Source organism: Lampetra planeri, chromosome 15 (assembly GCF_965212315.1).
Source record: "Lampetra planeri chromosome 15, kcLamPlan1.2.h2, whole genome shotgun sequence".
Taxonomy (NCBI): domain Eukaryota; kingdom Metazoa; phylum Chordata; class Hyperoartia; order Petromyzontiformes; family Petromyzontidae; genus Lampetra; species Lampetra planeri.
This window is the reverse complement of record NC_136121.1, coordinates 12,822,380-12,845,993: the sequence shown is the minus strand read 5'-3', so window position 1 is coordinate 12,845,993 and position 23,614 is coordinate 12,822,380. Positions and strand designations below refer to the sequence as shown.

At 44.3% G+C, this 23,614-nt stretch overlaps 1 protein-coding gene across 4 annotated transcripts in view; it reads right to left on the bottom strand.

Annotated features, from left to right (window-relative positions):
• Positions 1 to 23,614, bottom strand: part of FBXW7 (F-box and WD repeat domain containing 7) — a 97,480-nt gene that overhangs the window by 43,671 nt on the left and 30,195 nt on the right. Inside the window, exon 1 of one of the 4 annotated variants that reach the window (XM_078601128.1) lies at positions 11,299 to 11,574. The exons of the other annotated variants lie outside the window; for them this stretch is intronic. Coding sequence (XP_078457254.1) covers positions 11,299 to 11,337 — 39 coding nt within the window. The 5' untranslated portion in view covers positions 11,338 to 11,574. Of the gene's footprint in view, positions 1 to 11,298; positions 11,575 to 23,614 lie in introns of those variants that run through there. 4 annotated transcript variants of the gene reach the window in all.

Sequence of the window (23,614 nt, the reverse complement as noted above, 5' to 3'; positions counted from 1 at the left end):
TTATCACCTTGGGACAGAATAGTGGTCATTGTTTGCATTTCTCAATTGAGTTACACGTCCCTCTGCAAATGCAAGCCAAGCAACTGTGACTTCTGACAATGCCACTAAACTGTGGAAAGAACTTACAAGCCAACTAATGCTACGCTCAATGAAAGATCATGTCGATTTTGTTTTAATGTAATTTTTTTTACTGCACTGACAAAAATTCCAGTCTCAGCAAAGCCGCCAGTTTGAGCGTGCAATCCCTAAACTCTGGCATTATACTGACGGAGAGTGTGCAAAACCTTGGAGCTGTCATTGCTTCTGAGCTCGCCCTCTTCCCGCATACAGCATCTCGACTCTGCAGGGCCTCACACCTCCACCTGCATAACACTGCCACTCCTGCCCTTTCTTTACCGAGACCTTGACCCGAGCCGACATCACACCCCAGACTCAACCATCGCGACTCTCTCCTCCACGGCCTCCCCGAATCCCTCATTTCCAAACTCCAGATGATCCACAATTCCGCTGCCCGACTCCTCATCCAAATCCACCGTCTGGAACTCCGTATCACCGGCCATCCATACCGCTTTGCCAACAGAGGGCAGTGAAACAATGAATGTTTGTACTGCACTACGCTCCTACATCTATGCTACCCACACCCACTAACTTGCACTCTACCAGCGTGGGGACATACGATCAAAATAATGCCAAGCCACTCGCAAGGCGCGAGATGGTCCTCACCCCGCAGTGCACTGGCGAAAGGGACGTTATGTACACTTATTGCATCTGCAGCGCCCAGAACAGTTACTTCTAAAGCCCACACTCCAGTGTCATGGGTTTAGGTTACGTGGGGGTCATGAAACTTAATGTTGGTTTAATTGGCTTAAGATTCCAGAGCACAGCCAGTGAACCCATTATGGCATTCCCAATTTGTGAGGATAGATGCACTGTGCCGACACACCCTTGTTACCGTAACCTCGGGGGATAAAACTGTTTTTTTTACAATTTAGCTTAATACATGATGCCCTAATAATTGCCTACATACGCTCAAAAATGTAGACAGCCAACATCTTTGAAGTGATGGAAATTATGTACGGTTATGATGAACATATTAGGCAAATTAATCACTATCATCTTTTTATGATGGATATGTAATAATTAGATATAATAAAAACACAACAAATACATTTCAAATGTAATTTCTGAGTGAAAACACACTGATAAACTGCCAGCGTGTATCCAATCAAGTCCTGAGCTGGGCTGCAAAATCCATTTGCAAACACAGAACTATATATAGACATCTCATTAATGATTCATAGATTAATGTTTTGGTATTTAAACTGCAGGCTACGCGGCGATACGCAACCCACAAAGACTACGAGGAGCCATCGTTGGCTGACCGCATTCATCAGCGAACGTGGCCGAAAGGCAGGTTCTTGCGCAGCCGCAGATTTTACCAAAGGCACACGCGTGCCATCGAGGCGTGGAACGACTGCGGTAGTAAGAAAAACGTGGATGGAAATAAAATCCGCGTAGTAGTGCGGTTTATGGGCTGGGGGGAGGGTGCAGGAAGGAAGGAAATGATGAAGACGTCGATGAGACGACAGATTATCCTGATGGGCGCCGATGGTGCGGTGACATTATGAGGGCGGACCTCATGCCGTGAACTCGCCAACAACGCGTGCCACATCACAGTGGGACCTCTCCCCCATCATCGCCGCCGCACGCAGCGACGGCGAGGACTGTGCCGCGGCAGGACTGGAATGTTAAACTCGATTTGCATAGAGGCTCATCTTCTCCCAGACAAGTGACAAAGATGATGGCGGCAGCAGGGTAGGCTGGGGGGGCGGTTTGTACGAGTACATTTATTTATTTATGTTTACTCCCACAAGTTGCAGGCAGTCACCAGAAGCTCCTGCGACTCCCCTCCCCACCCCAACCGGCATATCCATCAGAGCTGGACAGTCATTATCAATTCATATTTCACAGACGAATTAAGACGTAAAAATGCAACGTCATTCCAACAAAGAATGCAACGCAGGCAAGTTGGGGCAGGAAACACGCACTCACCGGGCCATTCCTCCTCAGTCCCCAGGGGGGCTCACTGTTATAACATGCATTCCCTGCTGTAGGAGAGTATTTTATTGCAAGCCTTGCGCTCTACTGCTATTACCTTAACAGCCAAGATCAATGCAGGCCACTGAAGCCACGGGGCCGGTCAAGACGCTTACGGGGCCTGGAAAAAAGTTTATTACATCCCATAAACCAAGCGGAATTCTGCTGCTCCATCCCTCTTAAATCTCTCTGCTCAAGTTCAAACCCCAGAAGTGCTCCCGTAGCTCGGGCACGATGCGCGTGCATTGTGGACTTGGGAGTTCACAACACGCTGGCGACGTAGCCTCGAAGATGAAGGCTGCATTTGGCCCGCCAACAGCGGGAGACACAAACAAGCGGAATTAACATTCGGTACAGGTCACTTCACCTCTGACCTCTATTTTCCATGTAATACGCTCGGCAGCCGAGCGCTACGCTGACCGTCAATATGCAATCGATGCCACTGAAATATGGCCCCGGCTAGACAAACAAAAGAAATAGAATCTCTGCAGACGACGTGGCGCATTTCTATTTCAAATTTCACTGGATTCAACCTTTAGGACAAAAAAATATATTTACCAAAAAACACAACACACCTTCCCCCATCCTACAAGGGCAATTACTTACTGAAAAACAAACCGCCAACAGTCAATACCAGTGTTCCCGTTGAACAAACACCATTGATTTAGTATCAGACCGGTAGTTAATGCCACAACTTTATAACCAACTATAGCATACTCACCACGATACGGGGGCAGACATCAGTGGCACGCACAGAAAAATCAGCAAAACGGAGCGGCTCGATTTTTACACAGCACAACAAATAGATCCCAAAAGCGACCTCACCACAGGCACAAGCTAGACCAATCCAAAGCGACAACAACAAAGGAGCCCAGGACTCCCCTTCAATATCTTCAGCATAAACCACCAAACGCAGGTGGGTCTGGGAACTATTAAAAACACATGGACACATACGGCCGATGTAATCTCGCATATCCGGGAAAAATGTATTACAAAGTGTACAAATACGCCTTTCTCTTCTCAGCGATGCTGCAATTCTAACTTAGTCATAAAGTACGCGTATGTAAGGACAGTACTGCATGTATGGAAATAAGTAAATTAAATGCTAATAGAGCAGTATCCCCCGCTATTTCTACCTGCAGGCCCGCGATGCTTCCAGCCAACTCCGCCTACAAAAGCTGTCTGGCCTGAGCTGCAAATCTCGGCCGTGAGATTTATTCATGCCCGTCATCAATTATTCTCTTTGTCGACAGAGCCCGGTCCTTTGCGTGACAAGAGAATGTCACCGGCGTGGAGGCGGGCCACATGACCCACGAGCGTGCATCACGTGCGGGCGGAGCAAAAGCAAGGGAGGAAGTGTTGACAGAGGAGGATAAAGAGGACGAGACGGCGGCAGCGGGCGTCGTCGGTAGGTGTGCGTTGCAGAGAAGGGTCGGAACTATGGCAGGTGTGCGAGGGAAAGGAGAAATGGATTGGGAGAGTTGAAGTGCTGAGTTGAAATTCATGATATAAAGTGTGAGGGGGGGGGGTGCAGGGGGGAGCAGGTGGGGATGACTTTGTCGTGGAGAATCAAACAAGTTCCAAGGCATGAACGCTCGTGTCTTGGAGCTGTGTGCCTGCCTCCCCTGGTATTACCTTCAAGCGGTCAGCCACGCCAGCACATCCCATGACACCTATATTGGCAAAGCTAGCTCGCTGTTTTCTACCTTTTAAAAATAAAGACTTTGTTCTAAAGGTTCAACCGACAATAGAAAATACAACAAATCTCTAATTTAGTTGTAAGCATGCTTAGGCCTCTGGAGTGAGTCTTGTGAAGGAGCTCATGTCTTGTTGGAATGAATGGCTAAAGCAAATAAGGACACTTTAATATTTAAGCAAAACCCTAATTCAATTGCATAAATCACTCCAGGTCAATATTAAGGTCAACATGCAACGTTTCGTATAAATACATACTAGTCAAGTGTCTTTGTTCCCTCTAAAAATTATGCAGCCAAAGTCTCTAAATAAAAAATTAGATGTGTTAAAATTAATTAAGATCTTTAAAAAAAATACAATCAGTTTATGTTTCATTAACCACACAGCTTTTCCAAGTACAACAATACCCACAAAAGGGATACACGGGGCAGGTGACATAAGCAGGTTGGAGTGGCTTTCAGGATGTCAATACTTCTCACTCGATCGACGCCGAAGAGATCCTGTGTGATATTCCTGGCATACTTAGGTCACTGCTTGAAGGGTTATGACGACATGTAAAATTCACAGACCATGATGCAAACTTTCCATCGGGTCTGTTTTTGCTGTTGTTGTCATTTTTAAACTTTGTAGAGCTTCCAAAACAAAACGGACGCATTGACACGGACAACAAGCAGCTCGGCGGACATAATGCATCGCTGCACGACAAAGACGCTCCGTGCCCAATTAAAGTCAGCCACCCTTATCAGTCCTGCCCAACACGCAGGCGGCAAATGTGGGACTCCACGTTCGTAAATGTTCAAGAAAGGACACCCTCACGCATCGCACAAAGAATATTTGTAACATTTGGAAAATAAGCGAAAAATGTATGAAAGATAATGATTACGCAACATTTCAAGAATTCTGAAGGAGCCGATGCATTTAGGGTAGTGAAGGTTTTACACACCATCCTCGATTTACATTCAATGGACTCGAAAAGCTTTAATGCCCTGCTGTGTTCTCCCCAAATATTAACTTGAGGATGAAGCAAGCCAGATCATTGCATTATGCATGTAAAATAGACACTTTACGGTATAAGAGTGTGCGAGTTTGCCGAGCACACAGAGAGAGATGGCCGCACACTGCCAACTGTACGTGGTGGAGAGGGGAAGGGGGCTCGGGTTTGGAGGACGGTGATCATCAACAGCTGGGGCTTGGCCCCGCGGGCAAGCACGTACTGCCCCCAAGGCGTTGCGCGATTTAAAAAAATTAAATGCAACGGAAGCCAAGCAAAAAAAAAATACAAAACAAATATTCCCCCGTATAGCCTTAACAGACTGTTGGGGGGAAGGTGCTGTTAGCGAGCACCTATGAAGGCCGGAACGGTACACGACGGGGTTGGTAGCCAGGACCACGCCCGGCCGCCTTTGTCTCCCTAGTGGTGATGTTTACACACCACAGAAGGTACTCATTTAAAACTGAGTTGAGCTAGGGGACGCCTCGCGCCCCTTCGAATAATCATCAGTGGTGTTGGCTGAGAGCGGGAATCGAACTCAACAACAACCGCTCCCCACCAAAAATAGCAGAGCAGGCTCTTAAGTTAGCAGTCTACTCGAAAATCCAACTGCAGCTTTCCACCAAAACAAAAAGGCTGAGAATGCAATTACAACGTGCATATTCTTAATGGCGCAAAACAAATACGCGAGCAGCGAATGTTTTGACCCGTGTTCTCGAGCGTCCACACGTTCCCGGTTCAAATTAAGGGTGGACAGGGATTGATTAGGAGAAGCAGCACCACCTATTGTCACAGCACGCCGAGTTCATGTGCAGGCGGTGTGGTGGAAGGGAGCATGGCGGCAGTGAAACTTGCAAGGCTGATAAATAATCGCTTAATTTAAGAGTACAAGAAAAAATATTCTCAAATGGAATGCCCAAACAGAGCAGCTTTCCAATTGCAGCGAGCATCCCCCAGCGCCCCCCATGCAGTACATACGTGCAAGGCACGCGGGCACATTACAGACGGGATCATTGTGATAGCAACACTTACAATTTAAAGCTGCTCACCTCCACGAGCTGTTGTCAGTGTTTAATCCCTCTTTGTAATTTTCCTCCAAGAAATCAACATCATGCAGTGTTATGAGCAATGCACTCACGCTATGCAGTGGTCTCCCCCTGCCAATTTGTACCTCGATACAATCTGTCCCTTCATTTAATATCTATTCCACTGATTACATTGTTAATTTGATCACGAGTTGTACATAGCTAACCCTGAAGGGGCTCATGAACGCATCAACATTCAAACAGAGCCATGCACAACACATTACTCAATGTGTATTTAAGAGGTAGACATTCAATGAAAATTTACATTATTCATTTAACTTATTTGTATTGAATGCACTGATGAAACACCCTTTGAGTAAAAGGGAGACTTTCTGATGATAATTGGGTGATTTTTTTTCTAAAGCCATTATGCAGCCTTCTACCGGACATGGGTTGCATGCCTAGTACCTTTGAGAAAGTAATTACATGAGTAATATATCTTTGGATTATTTTGCGAAGAACGGTAAAACTGCGTTTTCATTTGGGTGGATGAAATGTATAAAATACTCCAGCAGACCGAGCTTAAATACCCTTGACAATAAAACAAGCTGATGTGACGCAGATGTAAATTCAATATTATTTCATCACCAGACTCACTGCTCAAAAGGAACAATGCTGTATATATATGTTACTCACCCAGTGGGGAATGTAGTTTTAAAACTGACATGCCAAAACTTACAAATCGGTTGCCCCAGACTACTGGTAATGTAAACACGAGGCTAAATGTGTCACATGCCAATCTGTGGCATGATACGTGTTGCTAAGTTTGATTCGTATACATGTGTTTTATTTGCGAAAATATATTTAACTTAGTTAACGTGTCCTCAATTACCGACAACGTATGAAACAAGACATTTTATGTTGTCGATAATAATTGACGGTATATTGAATATACGTTTGCGAAATATATAACAAAATTAAAATGTAAATATCTAAACTAACATGGCCACAAACAGAACGGGATAGTTAGCTGCACGTGGTCTGTGCCTGCCAAACCACTATCCAACCAGAATTAAATGAATATATAATAGTGGTAAAATAAAGTCGATTCAGGAGGCTCAACCAGTTGAAAATTGACAACATTGAAATGCAGCATATTCATGTTTCATTATTGAACATGTTTAATACCTGCAGAGACTTGATGACTTAATATGTTGCCAATAATTGAGGATAAACTCAATAAGGTTATAATATATTGCAGGAAGTCAAATATCTGTACACACATCAAACAGAGCAACACATATCATGCCATAGCAAACAGCAATGATGTTATTCATAATAAACAACAATGATTTTGCTTGATAAAATAATTTTAAAAAACATATTACCTACGAGAAGCAGTGAAAGTTGAAAAGAATAACCATACCTTATCTTATCATTGTTATATTAGCTTTACAACCATGACGAACAGGCAGGTAAGTGAGAGATTTGCATGGCCCAGGCTGACGAGACTTGTGATTTTTTCTCTCTACCAAATGAGAAGTCATGCACCGAGGGCAGAAAGACTTAAGCTGGGATAATATTGGGCCCAAGTGAATCCCATGCAACCTATTCATGCAGGATGCAATGGAGTGTGAACGAATGGCGAGCCGACGACCTGGCTATGCCTCGCAGCGGCTCAGGAAAGAGACTGCACATGCCGTTTGCTGAAATCCCCTCCCGCCACACAATATTTTGACTGCATGAATCAATGCATTTTGTCAGCTTTTAGTGTGGGGGAATTACCTATGCCGACATATTCGCCATAAAAAAGTAATTGCGGCATTACAAAATATATTGCCTACAAAAGTGTTGGGGTCCTACATCGCATAGCAAACATCAACCACTCAGTATTATTCATGCAATAACGTTTTAATGAACACTAGTTCACAACGGTTCTACTTAAACAATGTCCAGATTAGACGGCTAATTACCACTACCAAGAGCGTGGTGACGCTTCCCAACTGAGACGGTGGCTGCCTACCGCCCACTGGTCACGCTGCCCTGCACCTGACCCCTGTAAGCCTCCCCTGCAAGCCAAGCACGGAATGCGTTACTACAAAATCATCAATCAGCGCGTGATCTCCCTGGGAGCCACGCGAAGCTGGGCGGAGTGCAGCAGTCGCGGGCTTTACGCTCGGCAGGAAAGGGGACACACCTCCTTTCTCCGGAATCGGTTTTTGTTTGCTCGCTCATTTGTGAACCATTAGAATGGCCAACCGGTGTTTCGTGCAGTCCTCCTAATGAACCTGGAAATTTGAGTTTGACTCCTGACCACAGGTAACATCAGTGGTGGGAAATATGTGAACTGGATTCTGGGTCCCCCTTTAACAAACCCGGTGGATGACAGCAGTTGGGAGGTCTTTATCCAGCAGTGGATTGGCAAAGGACAGCATAAATGAACTGGCCGATGGCGTCGTTGGCAATGCTCAAGTTTCTGTTGGAAGGTTGGGAGTTCAATCCTGGTCAGGGGGTTCACTTAGGCCCTTATTCCGAACTGATGAATAAAAATGATTATCACTTTGTGGGAAACCAAGGGTGACCACGTGATGGACAAGACCGGTGCCCACCGTGGTCATGTGACATTTCCACCACTGTCTCAGGAGCGACCAAAGGAAATGGGCGCTGCCCCAATGGTTGTTGGAGCATAACGAGACTTTATTGAACAAATGAGTATCACCTGTTGAGACGAATAAATATATAAGTTCCATACCTTTACAAATAGAGTAACAAAATACAATGGAATTCACATTTAATTTAGAGACAATTCAGAGGCAACGGTGCTATTCTACGAAAAGACCTTGGCTTCTGTGTGTTGTGCGTTTCTTTATCTTGTCAATGTCACATATAAAAAAGGCGTATAATTTTTTTTACCCACTTTATCAAATGCTATCATTCAAGAATCCGCACCAAAACTACAAAAGAAAGACGTCAGAGCCTCAAGGCCATTTAGACAGCCAATTTCAACAGTTGCTAGCACTCAACAGGTCCATTCAGAATTCCATATAAGTGCCGCTATCTTTTCCAAGACAACGTCGTCCCTTTTCTAAAGCGTGCAGATTTTAAAAAAATAAAATACGCAATTTTTTTTCTTGAGAGGCAAAACCGTGATATAAAATATAACGGATTCTGACGTAATTAATATGTTTCCAATCTCCAATTATGATTGCTTATGCTCATATACATACGGCTAATTGACAATAACTTTGCATTTATTTAAATTAAACAAAAATTGACGCATATCAGTTACATGTTACATGTTGACAAATGTAAAGCCAGCTTTATTGAAAAATCTTACTGAATAATGCTGCAGGGCAAAAATGTAAAAGACATTTCTGGGGATAAATCTTACAAATCCTCAATGGCAATTACGCCGAGTGAATGAACCATGAACGAAATGCCACGCCAGACGAGGGGACCGGCGCCACAAATAATAAGACTGCAACGCCGTAGAAACTCTACTGGCTGAAACACAGCCAAGCTCTCATTTTTCTCCAAAAGGAACCCATTAGAATTCAACTTCTTTTCTTTTGATAAATATGGCATAACGCCACTGGGTAAGAGGACTGATATAACGCTGAAGTAGGAAAAATGTAGGAACAATTGGTTTGGGCTACAGACTTCATCAGGACTAATAATATGACAGAATAAAGACAATTTAGTTTTATTCTGAGATAGATATATATAAAAAAACAAATCACGTGGCTACATTCCCTGCATGCCAATGTGTAATGGAAATGGATTTTGCCAAGGTCTAAACGCAATTTGTCAGACACCGATGAAGCAAGCGCAGGCAATCACACGCAGCGACTCAAAGAGTCCGTCTCTCGCGACACGGCAGGAGGCCGTAACGACGAGCCATGCATTTCCCACTTGTTTTCGTCTCGTGCCTTTACATCCCTTTATTGCGGTACCACCGGGCCTCTGCCTAATCAGTGCAGCGCTCCCAGCTCACGACCCGTGCGTCTCAAGCCCAGAGCAGACTTGAGAAAGAATCGAGCACAGCGAGCCGACGTCGTCCCCCACAACTTATTATGAATCAACGCACATGAAGGTGAAATCAATAGAGTGCCTTAAATGTCAACAATTGCAGTAAGACAATCATTGTAAAATGTTAGCTTTCAAAAAAATATAAAAATACGTATAGGACGTACACGCAGGGGTGTTTAAATAAAGCTTTACAATCTACCTATTTATTTGATCAAAACGGAAACAAAGTCGGTGGGCATTTTAAATGTGTCTCTTGAGGGCGTGTCTCTGATTGAATTTGGCCAATGCAAAAGCCTGCTACAGCCGGTGACTAATGGTGCCGTGAGAATCCGCACCATATATTTTACTGAACTAAATATCTGGCGACTCAACTCTATGGAGAGAATATAGAAACAAATATCCTGGAGAATGACCTTTCATTTTTCTCTATTGGAAACTGCAGTGGCGTTATAAAAAGGTGCTGATGGCTTTAACCAAATGTGGATCAATAACAGGAAGGTGTGATATCTGTCCATCACCTGGCTTCGGGTGAATAACAATGCATAGCACCCACACTTACATTATTGCGTGCATGTATACAGTAGAAACACAAATATCGTAAATCCAGTCGCAGCCACAGTTACGGTTGAAAATAAACCCTGTTCTAGCACTACATGCCCCAAATCATTGCAACTGGCCAGGTTTTATTAAGACCCCTGGTTAAAAAGGCCCATACTGCAGCTGCTAACTGCAATATTACACAAATGAAAACGAGCGCAAATACCCCAATAACAATGAGACACGGCCAATTCCATGCTCTCGTGGGGGTTATGGATAAACACGTTTAGGACGTGATAGCTATCAAAGTTAAGTTGAATTTCAATGCCATTACCTGGTAGGCCACACATGGCCAATCTCCTAAGACATTGACATAAAAATCACACGAGTCTGAGGCCAATCAGCGAGCACACGCGCCGAGCAGATCAATGCTAAGCGCACAATCGGAAATTCGAGCGGCCGTTCGTCTGCCTCTATGCAGACAAACACACACAGACGACATTGGACGTGCCGCGCACAAGTGAAAAAACACAGGGAGCCGTCTCATCATTGTCCAAGATTCAGCAGTGGTAAGAAATATCCAACGATGGAACGGCAGTAGCAAAGTGGCTAAGAGCAACTCTATTCCATTCCATTGCAGCTCAAACTCGCCTCCCGATAAACATCAACACTCAACTGCCGCCGCCGCCACCACTTTTAATGCACGGGACCCATAGACTCCAAATCACTAACAGCACGCCATGCTTTACAAATCAACTCCCTCTGAGTTAAGGATGAAGGCATTAGGCATACAGTCGGGTACAAAGCACAATTCCGGACACGAAAACGCATGCTCAAAGAATTGATGCAAACGCATGCAGTTAAAATGGCAACAATGAGGGCTGAAGCAACAGAGAGCAAAATACAAGCCCGAGGGTACCTTACCAAAGGTCTGATTCTTAAAATCGCCATCAGTAACTCCATGGTTCAGGCTGTTTGAAGGGCACCACTTGAACCAGTCGCCATTATTTCATTGCGGACGCTGCCCTGCCTGTCCGTGGCAGCTCAGATGCTGGGTTCATTTCGTCAACCTGTGCCGACCGTACGTCAGAGCCCATCACAAACAGCCGAGTCGAAGCGTGCGTGCGATCCCTCCCGCCCGTCTCGCTGGATGTGCGGGCACGCGTGCGCACACGCGCGCACACAAACACATGGGCACGAACGCCGCGGTCCGAGCGCACGGCGAGAGTGGAGAGCGGAGCGTCGCGCCCTCGCATGAAATCCTGGCCTCTTACGCCTAATTGTTCATCTGGAGCAGCTCATCCGACCCCTCCCTCTCAAAGCCTCTCAGCCTCTCAGCCTCCAGTCTCTTACGCACACAGACACGCACGCACGCACGCCTACACGCGTGCTTGAGCTCAGTCGGCCCACAACAGCCCGCACAGATCGCCTTCCGCTCACAAACAGAAACGATCACCCTGCCTTGTTGCCATGGTGCCCTCAATTTGTGCCCAACTTTTTTTTTTGCCTCTTTTTCTACACCGCATGAGTTCACGACTGATGGAGCTCAGTATGCTTCCTGAATTTAGCGTGCCAATCACAGGCATATAATCAAATAAACAATGGGAAGGAAGGGATATGAGCAATGTGGGGGTAGACAGATTGAAAAGGTGCCATGTCTCATGCTGGGATGTTCATCTGAAATGGCATGCAGTATTCGTAATTCCACAAATATATTTTTTATATACAAATACGCATGAAAGAAAACAAAGATGGGTAACAAAACCCTAAATTTATTTTTTAAACATTGCATTAATGAGTTTATGGATGACAAAACAGACCCTAAATGGTCATTTGTTTGTAAAACTTCCATTATCATCCATAAAATTACAGCAAAAAAATATATTTGCCTGCAACATCTGTTCATCTTATTCCACGTGGGAAGATGATATATGAAGTAAAATAATAATTTCAATGCCGTTTGCTGCTTGGCATGCAGGCATCCAAGTCACATAAGTGGTTAACAGTTTTCATACTTGTGAAAGCTATTTAAGATGATGCACAACCTTGGTCATGCAAACTTTAGCAACATGCATAACAGGGTACTGCACAAAAGCCATTATAACCTGCTGCTAAATTTTAATTAGACTACAGCCTTTACATTACGAGATCAGTATCCTTCAAATTGTGCTCTATTTCATTTCTAATCTACAGTTGCCGAAGCTGTTTAGTAATCATTGGTAGTTCTCAAAGATAGGCAGTCAGAATGTGTTGTTAAGATCGTGAAATATGTATTTCTTAGAGCTCTTTGTCAATTCACTGGTCTGGATAAAAGCCTCTCCAATGCCATGTTTGTCACTGGGGTTTTTCAATAATACTTCATCATGCTGGTCACTGTGGGTTGGTGAAAGGAGGTTCCAGGAATGGTTCAGCTGTGGACTTGTCACTGATGTTAGCTGAGGTCAGGAACCAAACCCAGGCGGCCAGCTTTTGAGCGCAGTGCCCAAAGCAGTCCAACACCGTTTTACTCCTATGGAATTATACGCTCTCCTAATTATCAAGCTTATGACACAAGTTGTTGCTGCCCATAAACTACTCATCACAATCATGGGCTAAGTCACTATAGCAGAGGTCCAAACTGGCTTCAGACACCAATTACACCCGTGACAGTGAGGAATATAACCCAGGTCACTCGAACTTTATCAGTAAGCCAACACTAAATCACCACTGCCCTTAACCTCACATGAAGACACTCGTGAGCACACACACACCAACACCAAACCGTTCAGCACCATTGAGACATAAGACACATTCATTTTTTATTCCACTAAATGTAGTTATCTACAACACAAAAACAGCCAAAAAATACAAGACAACGCAGATCAGACTGCACGGGCGCACAGAAATTGGAATCACTGGTGGGTTTTCAAGGACACGGCGCTGCCGCCGATTGTGCATCTGTGGCAGCGTGATAAACGTGGGGGCCGCGGCCACCCACAGCGCGGGGCCACCAGGGCACTTGGCCCACCGCCACCAACACCACCACCACTGCTGCTGCCACCGGCGTTTGGACAATCAACCTCCAGCAGCACCAGCAACAGGCCCGCGAGTGGAGACCCTGAAGCCCAGTCTCACAGGAGGCTTTGCCCACTTAACGGCCGTCGTCCTTTAAGCCCTCAAGGAACGGCGTAACCATTAAACGTCTCATTTGCATTTTACAATGGCACAGGAGAATAGCTGACATCGAGTAACAACCTCCATTTATGCCGTTTATGGGAAGACGCATGACTTTTGTCGTGGGACTGAAGTTGCATTTACATGTTTCGTGGAAAGCACCCGCAGCCCAAAGCACGAATTCAGCGGCAACAATATTCACGGTTGTGGAAAATAAAAGATCAGCGAAGCTTTAACAAACCCTACGGTTTTTAGGAATGGTGCAGTCAACCAAATAAATGAAAAACCAAAGTGAGCTGCATTCATCGGGCTTAAGTCAGTGTCCAGTGACTTTAGCTCAGAGATATGAATATGGCAACAGGGCGTTTGATTGCTGCACTTGCATGGTCTGGCAGCCCCAACAATTGAAATTTTACTTCAGACTTTCTGGCCCAAGAGAAAGGAAGCCATTGGGCTGCTGTGCATTATATTCAAATTCATTACATCTCACCGTAACGTAACATTTCAATGTGCGAGCATGAAAGAAGAGTGGACTATGCCACCTACCAAATTACGTTTGAATATGTCAAACTTTGCCAAATGACATCCAGTGGAGTAATAATTTTATCAATGCTCTCGATAACTTTTTAAAAAGAAAATTATGGATGGAAATAATACCCAAAAGTGCAAGTATATCTACACCAATGAAAGCTGTATTATCTTTATGTAACACTTAAGCGATAAGCATATGGACCAGACTGCACTCCCTTTCTCAGCAATGAGCCTCACCCACCAGGAAAGGTAACCTCCTTCACCTGCGCTATATGAAAAAACATCAACAGTGACACACTGAAGCGCCTCATGTGTCAAGCTATGTGCAGAGTAGCAATCTTTGCTGCGAAGGTAATTCATGACTTTTTAGGGTTCTGTCACCTGTGGACCCTGTTTCATGCTTCAAAAACAAATCGGTGAAAAAATAAGTGCTTTTTCAGTCGCGTTGGCCCAACACGTTCACCACATGTGTTACGGCACAGGCAATAAAATCCCTAATCTTGCACCCTGCTGTCTCCGCCTGGCAAAATATTACAGACCGTATCGGTCTGGATTCAAACCATCTTAAGGCCATCATCCCCAAGCACAAAGCAGCCCCAATCTGTCTACACAGCAGCCATTATGGCAGATGCGTGGCCTTCACTTCCCATTAATCCTGCTGTTAAAAAAGTAAAGCTCTACGTACTATGCAACGTTCATATGAAAAGTGACACTGCATCCTCACAGCCACAACAAAGCACGATGGAAAAACGATCGCAGTGTCGTAATGCGTACGCGACGTCATCATTAAAATCCTTTATGGTTTATTGAACACAAATGTACTTGCACTTGCAATACAATTGTGTACCGAGACAACGGGTTGAAATGTTAAATTGTGTTGTAACAGCTGTCTTCAACTATTCTTCTGCTCGCCTGCAGTGTTCGAGATAGTGGGAATTTCTTTCAAAACGAGCATTGGCAGGAGACACAAAATGTTATTTCAATTTCAATTTGAAAAATGTCACTCGTTGCGGAAAGGACTCGTCTTTTAGTAAAGCTCGTGGTATTTATAATATCCGATTTAAAATGTAAGCAACAGAACAACTACAACACCACAACATCCAATACACAAGCCACAGGGAATAAATTGCCGTCACGACAACCGTGCTTGGACACTGAATAAACACCACAAAGTCTTGGTTAACCAGATTTCACGAGTCAAGACATTTTGGAAATGTTCTGGCTCACACGGCGGGTAATAATGACGACTCCCGACCTACAATCGCAATGTGGCAATAGATTTCTTTTGAGCGGACAGGTGTGTTTGTTGGGGGCAAAACATTACTGCACAATCAGATATCTGTGCCACGTCAGCACACTGCAAAGGGGGGGGGGAGCCCCCCATTAATATATTATTCAGCACCTGATATGCATGAGCTTTCATAGTTGATTTACCTATTTATTTAAGCACTTTAGCGATAGTGCCAAGCTTAGATGCAACATACTATTTACAATGTGGTCTTGCCGCTGGGCTGACATGTCATTGCAAATGTGGTTTATGGCTGTTACACGCAATTACACAGCTCGGTGAACAATATTCAATGAGCAAAATAATTTTGTCCATTCAATATATTTCCAAATAGTATTTTAGAACTGTGTAAGTTAGTTCAGGAACATAACAGTATATGTAGGGACCAGGAAATGTTACGAATTGAGAGACTATGGAAACATGCTTCAGAAGTATAAATGGTAATTAAGTAGAATATAATCTTAGAAGCAATTTGTTACATACAAATGCTTTGAAAGCTTTGAAAATGCCATCACTGCCACTCAATATTCAGTGCATATTCTCCAGCCTAAAAACATGCGCTTCCAGCAAAGCAACAACTGTGCAATAAGTCATTAACCATCATCCAAATTGCATTTCAATCTGCAACAGTAAAAATCAATCATGTGCTAAAACACATTATGGAGGTACATTTATTTTCCGCCGTGCTTAATGCAAACAACTATCTAATTCTTCCTAATGGCTGTTCTTGTTTGCTGTATTGACCAAGGACTGTGTCTTTATAAACAGAGAGAGAGAGCACTGCTTGGGAGTACCTATTTGAGCGCGATGGTTTCAATCAATATTCCAAACGTGCATCGATTCCCAAAGGAACATTCACCTTCTTGTAGAACACTCAAAACTCAAAGAAATATTATCATGATCGATATCACTGACCATTCTCATTCTACTGCTGAATGAAGGCTTCTCCATCGTTAAACAGATATACAATCCAAGCATGAAGTGGAAGGGCACTGTTTGCACATTGCAGATTACGGAGAAAACTTAAAACTTGAAGAAAAAAACGTTCACACAGCACATTGCTAAATGACCTGTTTTTAGTTGCTATGTCAGCACACGCTTTGAGAAAACAAAACCGGCATGGAAATTAAACACTTAAAGAGTTACAAAGCATCTAAAAGAGGGCATTATACTTTTTCAGCAGACCGAACTCTGGACATAAAGTCAATACCCTATAGTACGTAAGAAGGATTATTGAGTGGCCTCTGCAGTTGATTCACAAGCAGCACGCCTGCAAAGCAAAATGGAATCGGATTGGTCATAAAACACATTGTGATTATATGCACGCTGCAAAATCACAGCTACTGCTAAACCATCACAAGATATGTCAAGACGGATACATGACAACACTCCCGGCAACAATAAAAGAACATAACTTTTAACAGGACTGTATATTTTCTTACTTTCCAACAAAAAACTAATTTCCAAACCCCCTCCCCCCGCCATACACAAAACGGGGCCTTGCTGTCAAGTTACACCAAGCCTGAGCACAAGCCGCTGCTTTCAGGCAACCATGTTGGGGAACACGTGGAGGATAACATAATAATACTGGTAGGAACCTCCTGGTTACACCAGCCCACAGGGGATAATTGTGTCTGTCCGTCCTGCATCCAAAAATGGGAGGGGTGGGGCTGGGTGGAGAGGGGAGGGTGGGGAGGGGCTGGGTGGGGAGGGGCTGGTCACCCCGTGGTGCCCTTATAAAACTCAACGTTTAACCTACTCACGCCGGCTTGTGCCCGCCCTTACAGTCGGGCATATTTGCGGAATACACCACGCCGCCGTTGACCCTGGTCATTGACCGAGTAACCCAACGTTCCTACCAGCTCCCTCCGCAGGAATGTGTTAATGGCCAATTACACTCATTGAATTGATGCGCAGCTCTATGTACAAGCCCCACATTGGATGATTCATGTTGTAAAAGTATTATTAACAATAATGATAACAGTCATATTTATTTATCCAGAAAAGGTTTTCCACAGGTCTGCTGACTCTTGGAATGTTTGGTCAAATATTTCATGAGTGCACACAGAGAGAACAAATGCATATTCTTTGGTTTTATTCGGTAAAGTCACGTAGGTAAAAAAATAACATAAAATAAAATAAAAAAACAACTAAATTAAATCATGACGTTTCGGGCGCAACACAAGCGTCCGTCATCAGGTGGGGACAAAAACAGCGAAGACAGTTGCTGAAATATGTCATACTAAAGAAAATTTGGATAGCAGGCATGTATCAACGCATCAAGTCAAATTACAACTTAGTCTAGCCATAACACATGCAATTCATAATTTGTGTAAGAGTCGATTATTTTACATCCATGTGTAAAAGTCACCAAAAAAAGCGAATCATTTCATGAAATCTTGAAGCCAAGTTGAAACAATTAATCAGAATCTGTATTTTTCCTGGAGAAATCAGACGAGCTACAAAGCTGTCATCAAACAGCAAGGCGGGGGGAGGAGGGAAATTATCACACGCCAAACAGATCGGCCAGCAATCCACCTGATGCAAAGCCGCCTACTGGCCACCCGATCTCTCCTGGCCCATCGCGTAGCTACATGTAGGAGGTCGCAGTGTGTGGTATAAACAAGGGCTGGTTTAAAAAGGGACAGGAGGGGGGTTCCCTTGTTTTACAGGCACCACTTAAGCCAGAGCGTGGCAAAAAGCCACGGCTAGGCAGGGCGTGAATATACAAACGTATGCTGCACAGGTCCAAGGCCACAACAACAACATAGATTCTGTTGATTGGATGTGACAAAACAAGCACCGCATTTAAAAGAAAGTTACCTGAACATTTATAACGCCATTGTGGCACGTTTACTGCGCATTATACAACACACGTTTTAAGCCTATGACTAAATCATTTGGAATGCATGAGACCTTGTCAGATCTCGAAATATACTTAGGGCTGTGCCTGGGATCGTGCTTGGTTGGGCGATTACAATGCATAAAACGGGCGTTATAAGCTGCTGCCGGGCTCCGTTGTGGGCATGAGAAGGCTAATCAATTGTTGTACTGTACGTCTATGTTCCAGCATCAGTGGCGAGCGATATATGGAACCGGTCCTGCCGCCCGGCCCGCCCACCTTCACCAGCCCGCACTGCCTAGCGCGGTGAAGTATGGTCAAACGTTCCCCTAATTGGGGAGGCCCTCATCCAGGAGTAGACTGACAGAAGAGATGCATGTGTGCACATACAGTGAGTGCATGCAAAATGATTGCCCGTGTCAACACCGCTCGACTCAGCCCCCGTAGCAGCCAGCCGCGGAAGCGATGCACGATAAGCGTTAATGACACGTTCAGCGACCGATGGCCACGATTTTAACGTACGCATGAATATTGCAGTAAAGAACCACCCACAGCTGAGCGAATATTGGGAAAGGTGATTGACATTGCTGGCAATGTGCCACAGAGACTCATGTCAACAGCACCGACCCGCACGTCGTGATGACACTGCGCCTGGAAAACGTAGCGGTCAGCATTCTCGCCGGCGAGAAGTTATGCATGGGATTGACGGGTTTGAATTTTTGCAGCCACTCCAGTCATGCTGCAAGGCATCGCCCAGAGCCTGCTGTGCGATAAAGTGGATGTTAAAAACTCCAGGGCCAACATTCGCAATCAAAAGGCCGTTGCGTTTTGCCAGTCACGGATATAATTTGCCGTATTTCAACGTACCCTACGAATGCTAATTCTGTAATTAAAACACTTACCCCGAGGGGCCTGGCCATCCCTGCAAAGAGCACAGCATTTCACACCTCTGCGCAGAAAAACACCGCATTAACAAATCTTAGGTTAAAATGATAAACCGTTATTAAATGTACTTGCTGTACATAAATTATTACGCGTGTTAATGTTAAGTATTCAGTTTGTGTATTTGTAAATGTTTTTGCAGGCCATCTGTTGTACGCATGCATGCATGCATGCTGAACTTCCTTGGCACCGTACGTAGCCAACCGTGCTCGTGGGTTGTGTCATTCCACAGCTGGGAGATGGCCTCCCCCATACCTCGAGGTGGATGTAGAGGTTATCTGTCCATACGTCACAAAAGTGCGGGTTTGTGCAGGCAGTGAGCTTAGATGTAGAAGCTAATAAGTGCTGTACAACAATGGCTTTTGCTACACTGCCTTCTACTGTCCACCATGCAACCCTGCAGCCTCTGGCCTACACAGTGTGCCATGTATGCATACGGTCACCTACCCCAACATTATCCTGGATAAAGCTTCTCAACTTCCGAGAACTGATGACATCAAGTACCATTCCGAGCGTTTTGGTCATAGACACCATCAATGTAATTGGACAGAAACTACTGGATACTGCAACCAAATATATCGAGGAACAGCTGAACAAACCTCCACATGCGCATTGAGCAATCTCCGGGCCAAGCTATATGAGTGTGCTCTGCAATGATGCACGAGGAACGCAAACGATGTCTGTTCGCACTGATGTGAAAGGCTTTCTACCCTGTGCCTGCAACGGCAGCACCGTGGTTCTTAAACCACGGCACTCGACAAGAGCTTTATGCTGCACCATTGCCCACTTCCGTCTCTGAAGGCCTAAAAACAACAATATCAGACTGCTGCTGCTCTCTTATTTAACGTCACAAGAGTCTGCAAGGCATCCTGCTTTCACGGGATCACGGCACGTGATTCCCTTGGAGGGGGGTGGGCGGGCGTTGCTCTTTGGGGTGAGCGAGTTCGGAATCCCGGCAAGTGCCGCCATCTGGTGGAGGATTATGTTGACGTGCTCCTGGAATGCATTTTTCTTCCCACAAAATAACAAAAAAAATAACCAGCCAAAATGTTTTTAAGTGGGATTTGGAGGGCAATAGGAATAGCTCGTGGGCAGTCACCTTCTGGACACCCAAGTGGAATTCGTAAAAAATATAAAAGAAAAAAGAGGGCTGAAAAAAGAAAGCACCACAGTGGGGTTAAAAGGAAGACAGCTGGCGGACATTTGACTTATTACATTTGGCCACTTTAAAATGTGCCAGTGTCCAAGCCAGACTAGCCAGGCGTATCTGCATATTGAATAGGCGAGGCAATATACTGCCACAGCTTCACCACTTATGTTTTTATTTTTAAAAGTTAGAATCTACTGGAGGGAAAAAAATCAAAACGAAAATGGTTAGGTGTGAGATTCAGACTCGAGTGTTTGCATTACATTGCAATGGTTTCGAGGCACACAAACGATTAAAGCACTTTAAATTGGGGATACTGCAGCAATGAAACTGATTGTGTTAATTACAGGACACGGGATAATTAAAAACAAACTATAAAGCCCCGGGTGTCCTCCTAGCCAATGTGATGGTGCCACATTGATCACGCGATCACAGTGAAGTTAGACACGGCAGGATTGGCTGGGAAGACACGGAGGGGTTTGTCATTTCATTTCGCAGACGCCCTGGCTTAATTACCACATTCACGACTCGCGGCTTGGTGTTTCTTAAGTGAATAAGCGTAATTATGTCACAATGGCTAAAGCAGGAAAAAAATGAGGTCTGCAAAGCCGGAGGCATTCGTTAGCGGTAAAATTCATCACACAACAAAACCACGCCTTGCTTCATATAGCATTTAATAAAGTATTTATCAATAAATTAGCACCCATTTCCTGCTGGGTGGACTGTATGGAATGACGCTAATACAATTTCGTGCTGCTTTTATTGCACGTCTTACGCAAACCCCAAAATTAAATCAGTCAATTATTTATAATTGTTACTTCAGCGGTAAGAAATTTTAGAATTGGTGTGCCTGGCAGAAAAATGCAAATACAGGCTTCCTAAAAGTGCCTTTAAATGTTCTCTATAATTCAAGAATGTTAAGCCCCTTCGTCAATCGACTTTTGGATGAAGGCCACTTCTTCCACCGTTTCAGTCATTGGGGTTGTTTTTACCATACTTCACCATCAGTGTGGGCTGCTGAAGGAGGAAGGACCGTCTAGGATCAATTCAGAAATCACTCGCCAGGGATGTTGGGCATGGCCACAAATCGAACATGGTTCACTGGATTCATAGTACGGTGCACGCTAACCATTGCACCGCCACCACGGTCCTCGCAATACACGATTTTACAAAGTTCCGCTCTGCCGCATTCCCGTCTCAAGGAATGAGGCGCAACAACGCTAACCCTGTGGGTTACTCCGCGAGCCAGACACTCCCACTTCCAATGGGTGAGCATACGAAAGCTAAGACTTAGCTGCCCAACAATGTTGGCGAAACATAAAACAGGGGCCGTGAAAAGCGCACGCACACTCGTGACTGCTCTCTGGAGGGACAGCCCACACCCATGCGTGCCTCCGAGCTGCGTGGACTTGCAGTCCATACCACAGGCGAGCTCAAAATATAATTCCTTGAAATAAAAAGTATATAATAAATATGCCATGAAGAAAGGAGCATTGTCCTGAAACGTCACCTATTTTACACGTTTCCTTTTAAGGCAGTGTTCTTGGCGGGCATGTCGAACTTTTTTGTAATTTGTGCTTTGTACACCAATGCCGACGCAGTATCACCAAATAATTTGTCATGCAGTTCACTCTCAAATGTTCAGGTTGCGGAGTGACGGTGCTCACCCACACATTTTCGAAGGGCATGTGCTGGTTTAATTATCAGCTGCTCCTCACTTGTCGATGGTAAATGACTCAGTGCAAAGGTGACTGCAAATGGGTTTCTTGGCGAGCAAACTGATTTTATTTTCATGCTTGTTTCGCCAGAAAAGCCTCACAGAATCTCAACTCTTTTTCAGGAGGGTCCTGCCAAGTTTACACAGTAGAGGGCGATGATGCGGTGTGCAATTTAAAAATGTGTACATTTGTAATGATTTTTTTTTAGCATCGGGATGATTGGCCAATATCAATACAGTAACATGAAGTTTCTTATAGCTACAAGAGGAATCCTGAGGACCCGAAAAACTCCATGCAGAACAGCGGGAGAGCAAACACCACACAATGGCACCCGAGTCAGGAATCAAACCTAGGATTTGCTGCGGGGAAAAAGTGTCACCCCTGCGCCCTGCTGCCCAATTTCTATAAGAAGCAACAGACGAACTACACATTACATATCTGAATCATATTCGGTCTAGGTTAACAATAAATGGTATCACCTAATTTGCATACATTTGCATTACCCGGGCAACCCCTCCCAGTTATCCCGTAAATAATAAATGAGCGTTAATTGTAATTGAAATGCGTACATACACTTATAAACACATTAAAATGTATAATATTTTACATGCCCAAACCCAGCAACGAATGCTAAAATTGTACACACACGGATAGACTTTCATGTGCCCCAAGCAAGAGCGGCAGATGATTACTCCACAACTGGCTAAAACCTAACAACTCAATTAAGCTGTCCAATCACAGTGCCTCTGCCGTGGAGCATATTCACCCTGCTCCTGTGATCTTCAAACTTGTCCCTGGAACATATTTTTATTTCAAGAGCGTACACGGTGATCCCAGAGAATTGTCACAATTGTTTTCAACAACGATTCCATTTCTTAAAAAGGAACTAAATGCATTTCCATGTTAAATAATGCACCCGGAGATCTGAGTTTGATTCCCAACAATGGTTTATCATCAGTGGTGAGTAATATGTGGACCGGTCCTGGCACCACCCACCCCAACCCCTTTTTCACCAAGCTGCACTCACCAGCATGGCGAAGCGTGATAAAAACAACCCCCATAACCGACCCAGCATGAGAAGGCTTTCATCCAGCAGTGGATTGACAAAAGATATTGTTATTGTTGACTGCAAAATAAGTTATATTTCTCAACGTGTATTCGTCATGTATTTGTTTCAAAATACAAATGAAAAAATACCGAAAATTATCTACCAGATTGTATTAGTAATGTGGGTTACTTAAATTCTCTGAACTAAAATAATAAATAAACATGCATTTGTTTACACAGACTTTGCTCATTAAAACAATTGTGCATCATTTCCACCGGTGAGAAATGATTGCATTTTCAAAAGTCGAATTACTATAATGACAATAAGTAACAACAGCTGGCGCTTACAAGTGTGCATTTGGCAAAGAGATATAATTTCAAAAGTTATACAAAATTTTGGTAGTTTGACAATGTGAATGGTAAACAAATGAGCACGCAATGGCCCATGGGTCATCCTTCATAATTCCACCCATAGCAATGGGCAAGGGAGGCCACTGCACGAAAGCCACACGCGCACATCACGTCCGTAAGCACCACATGCACTCTGCGTAAAAATGGAAATGTCTGTAGTT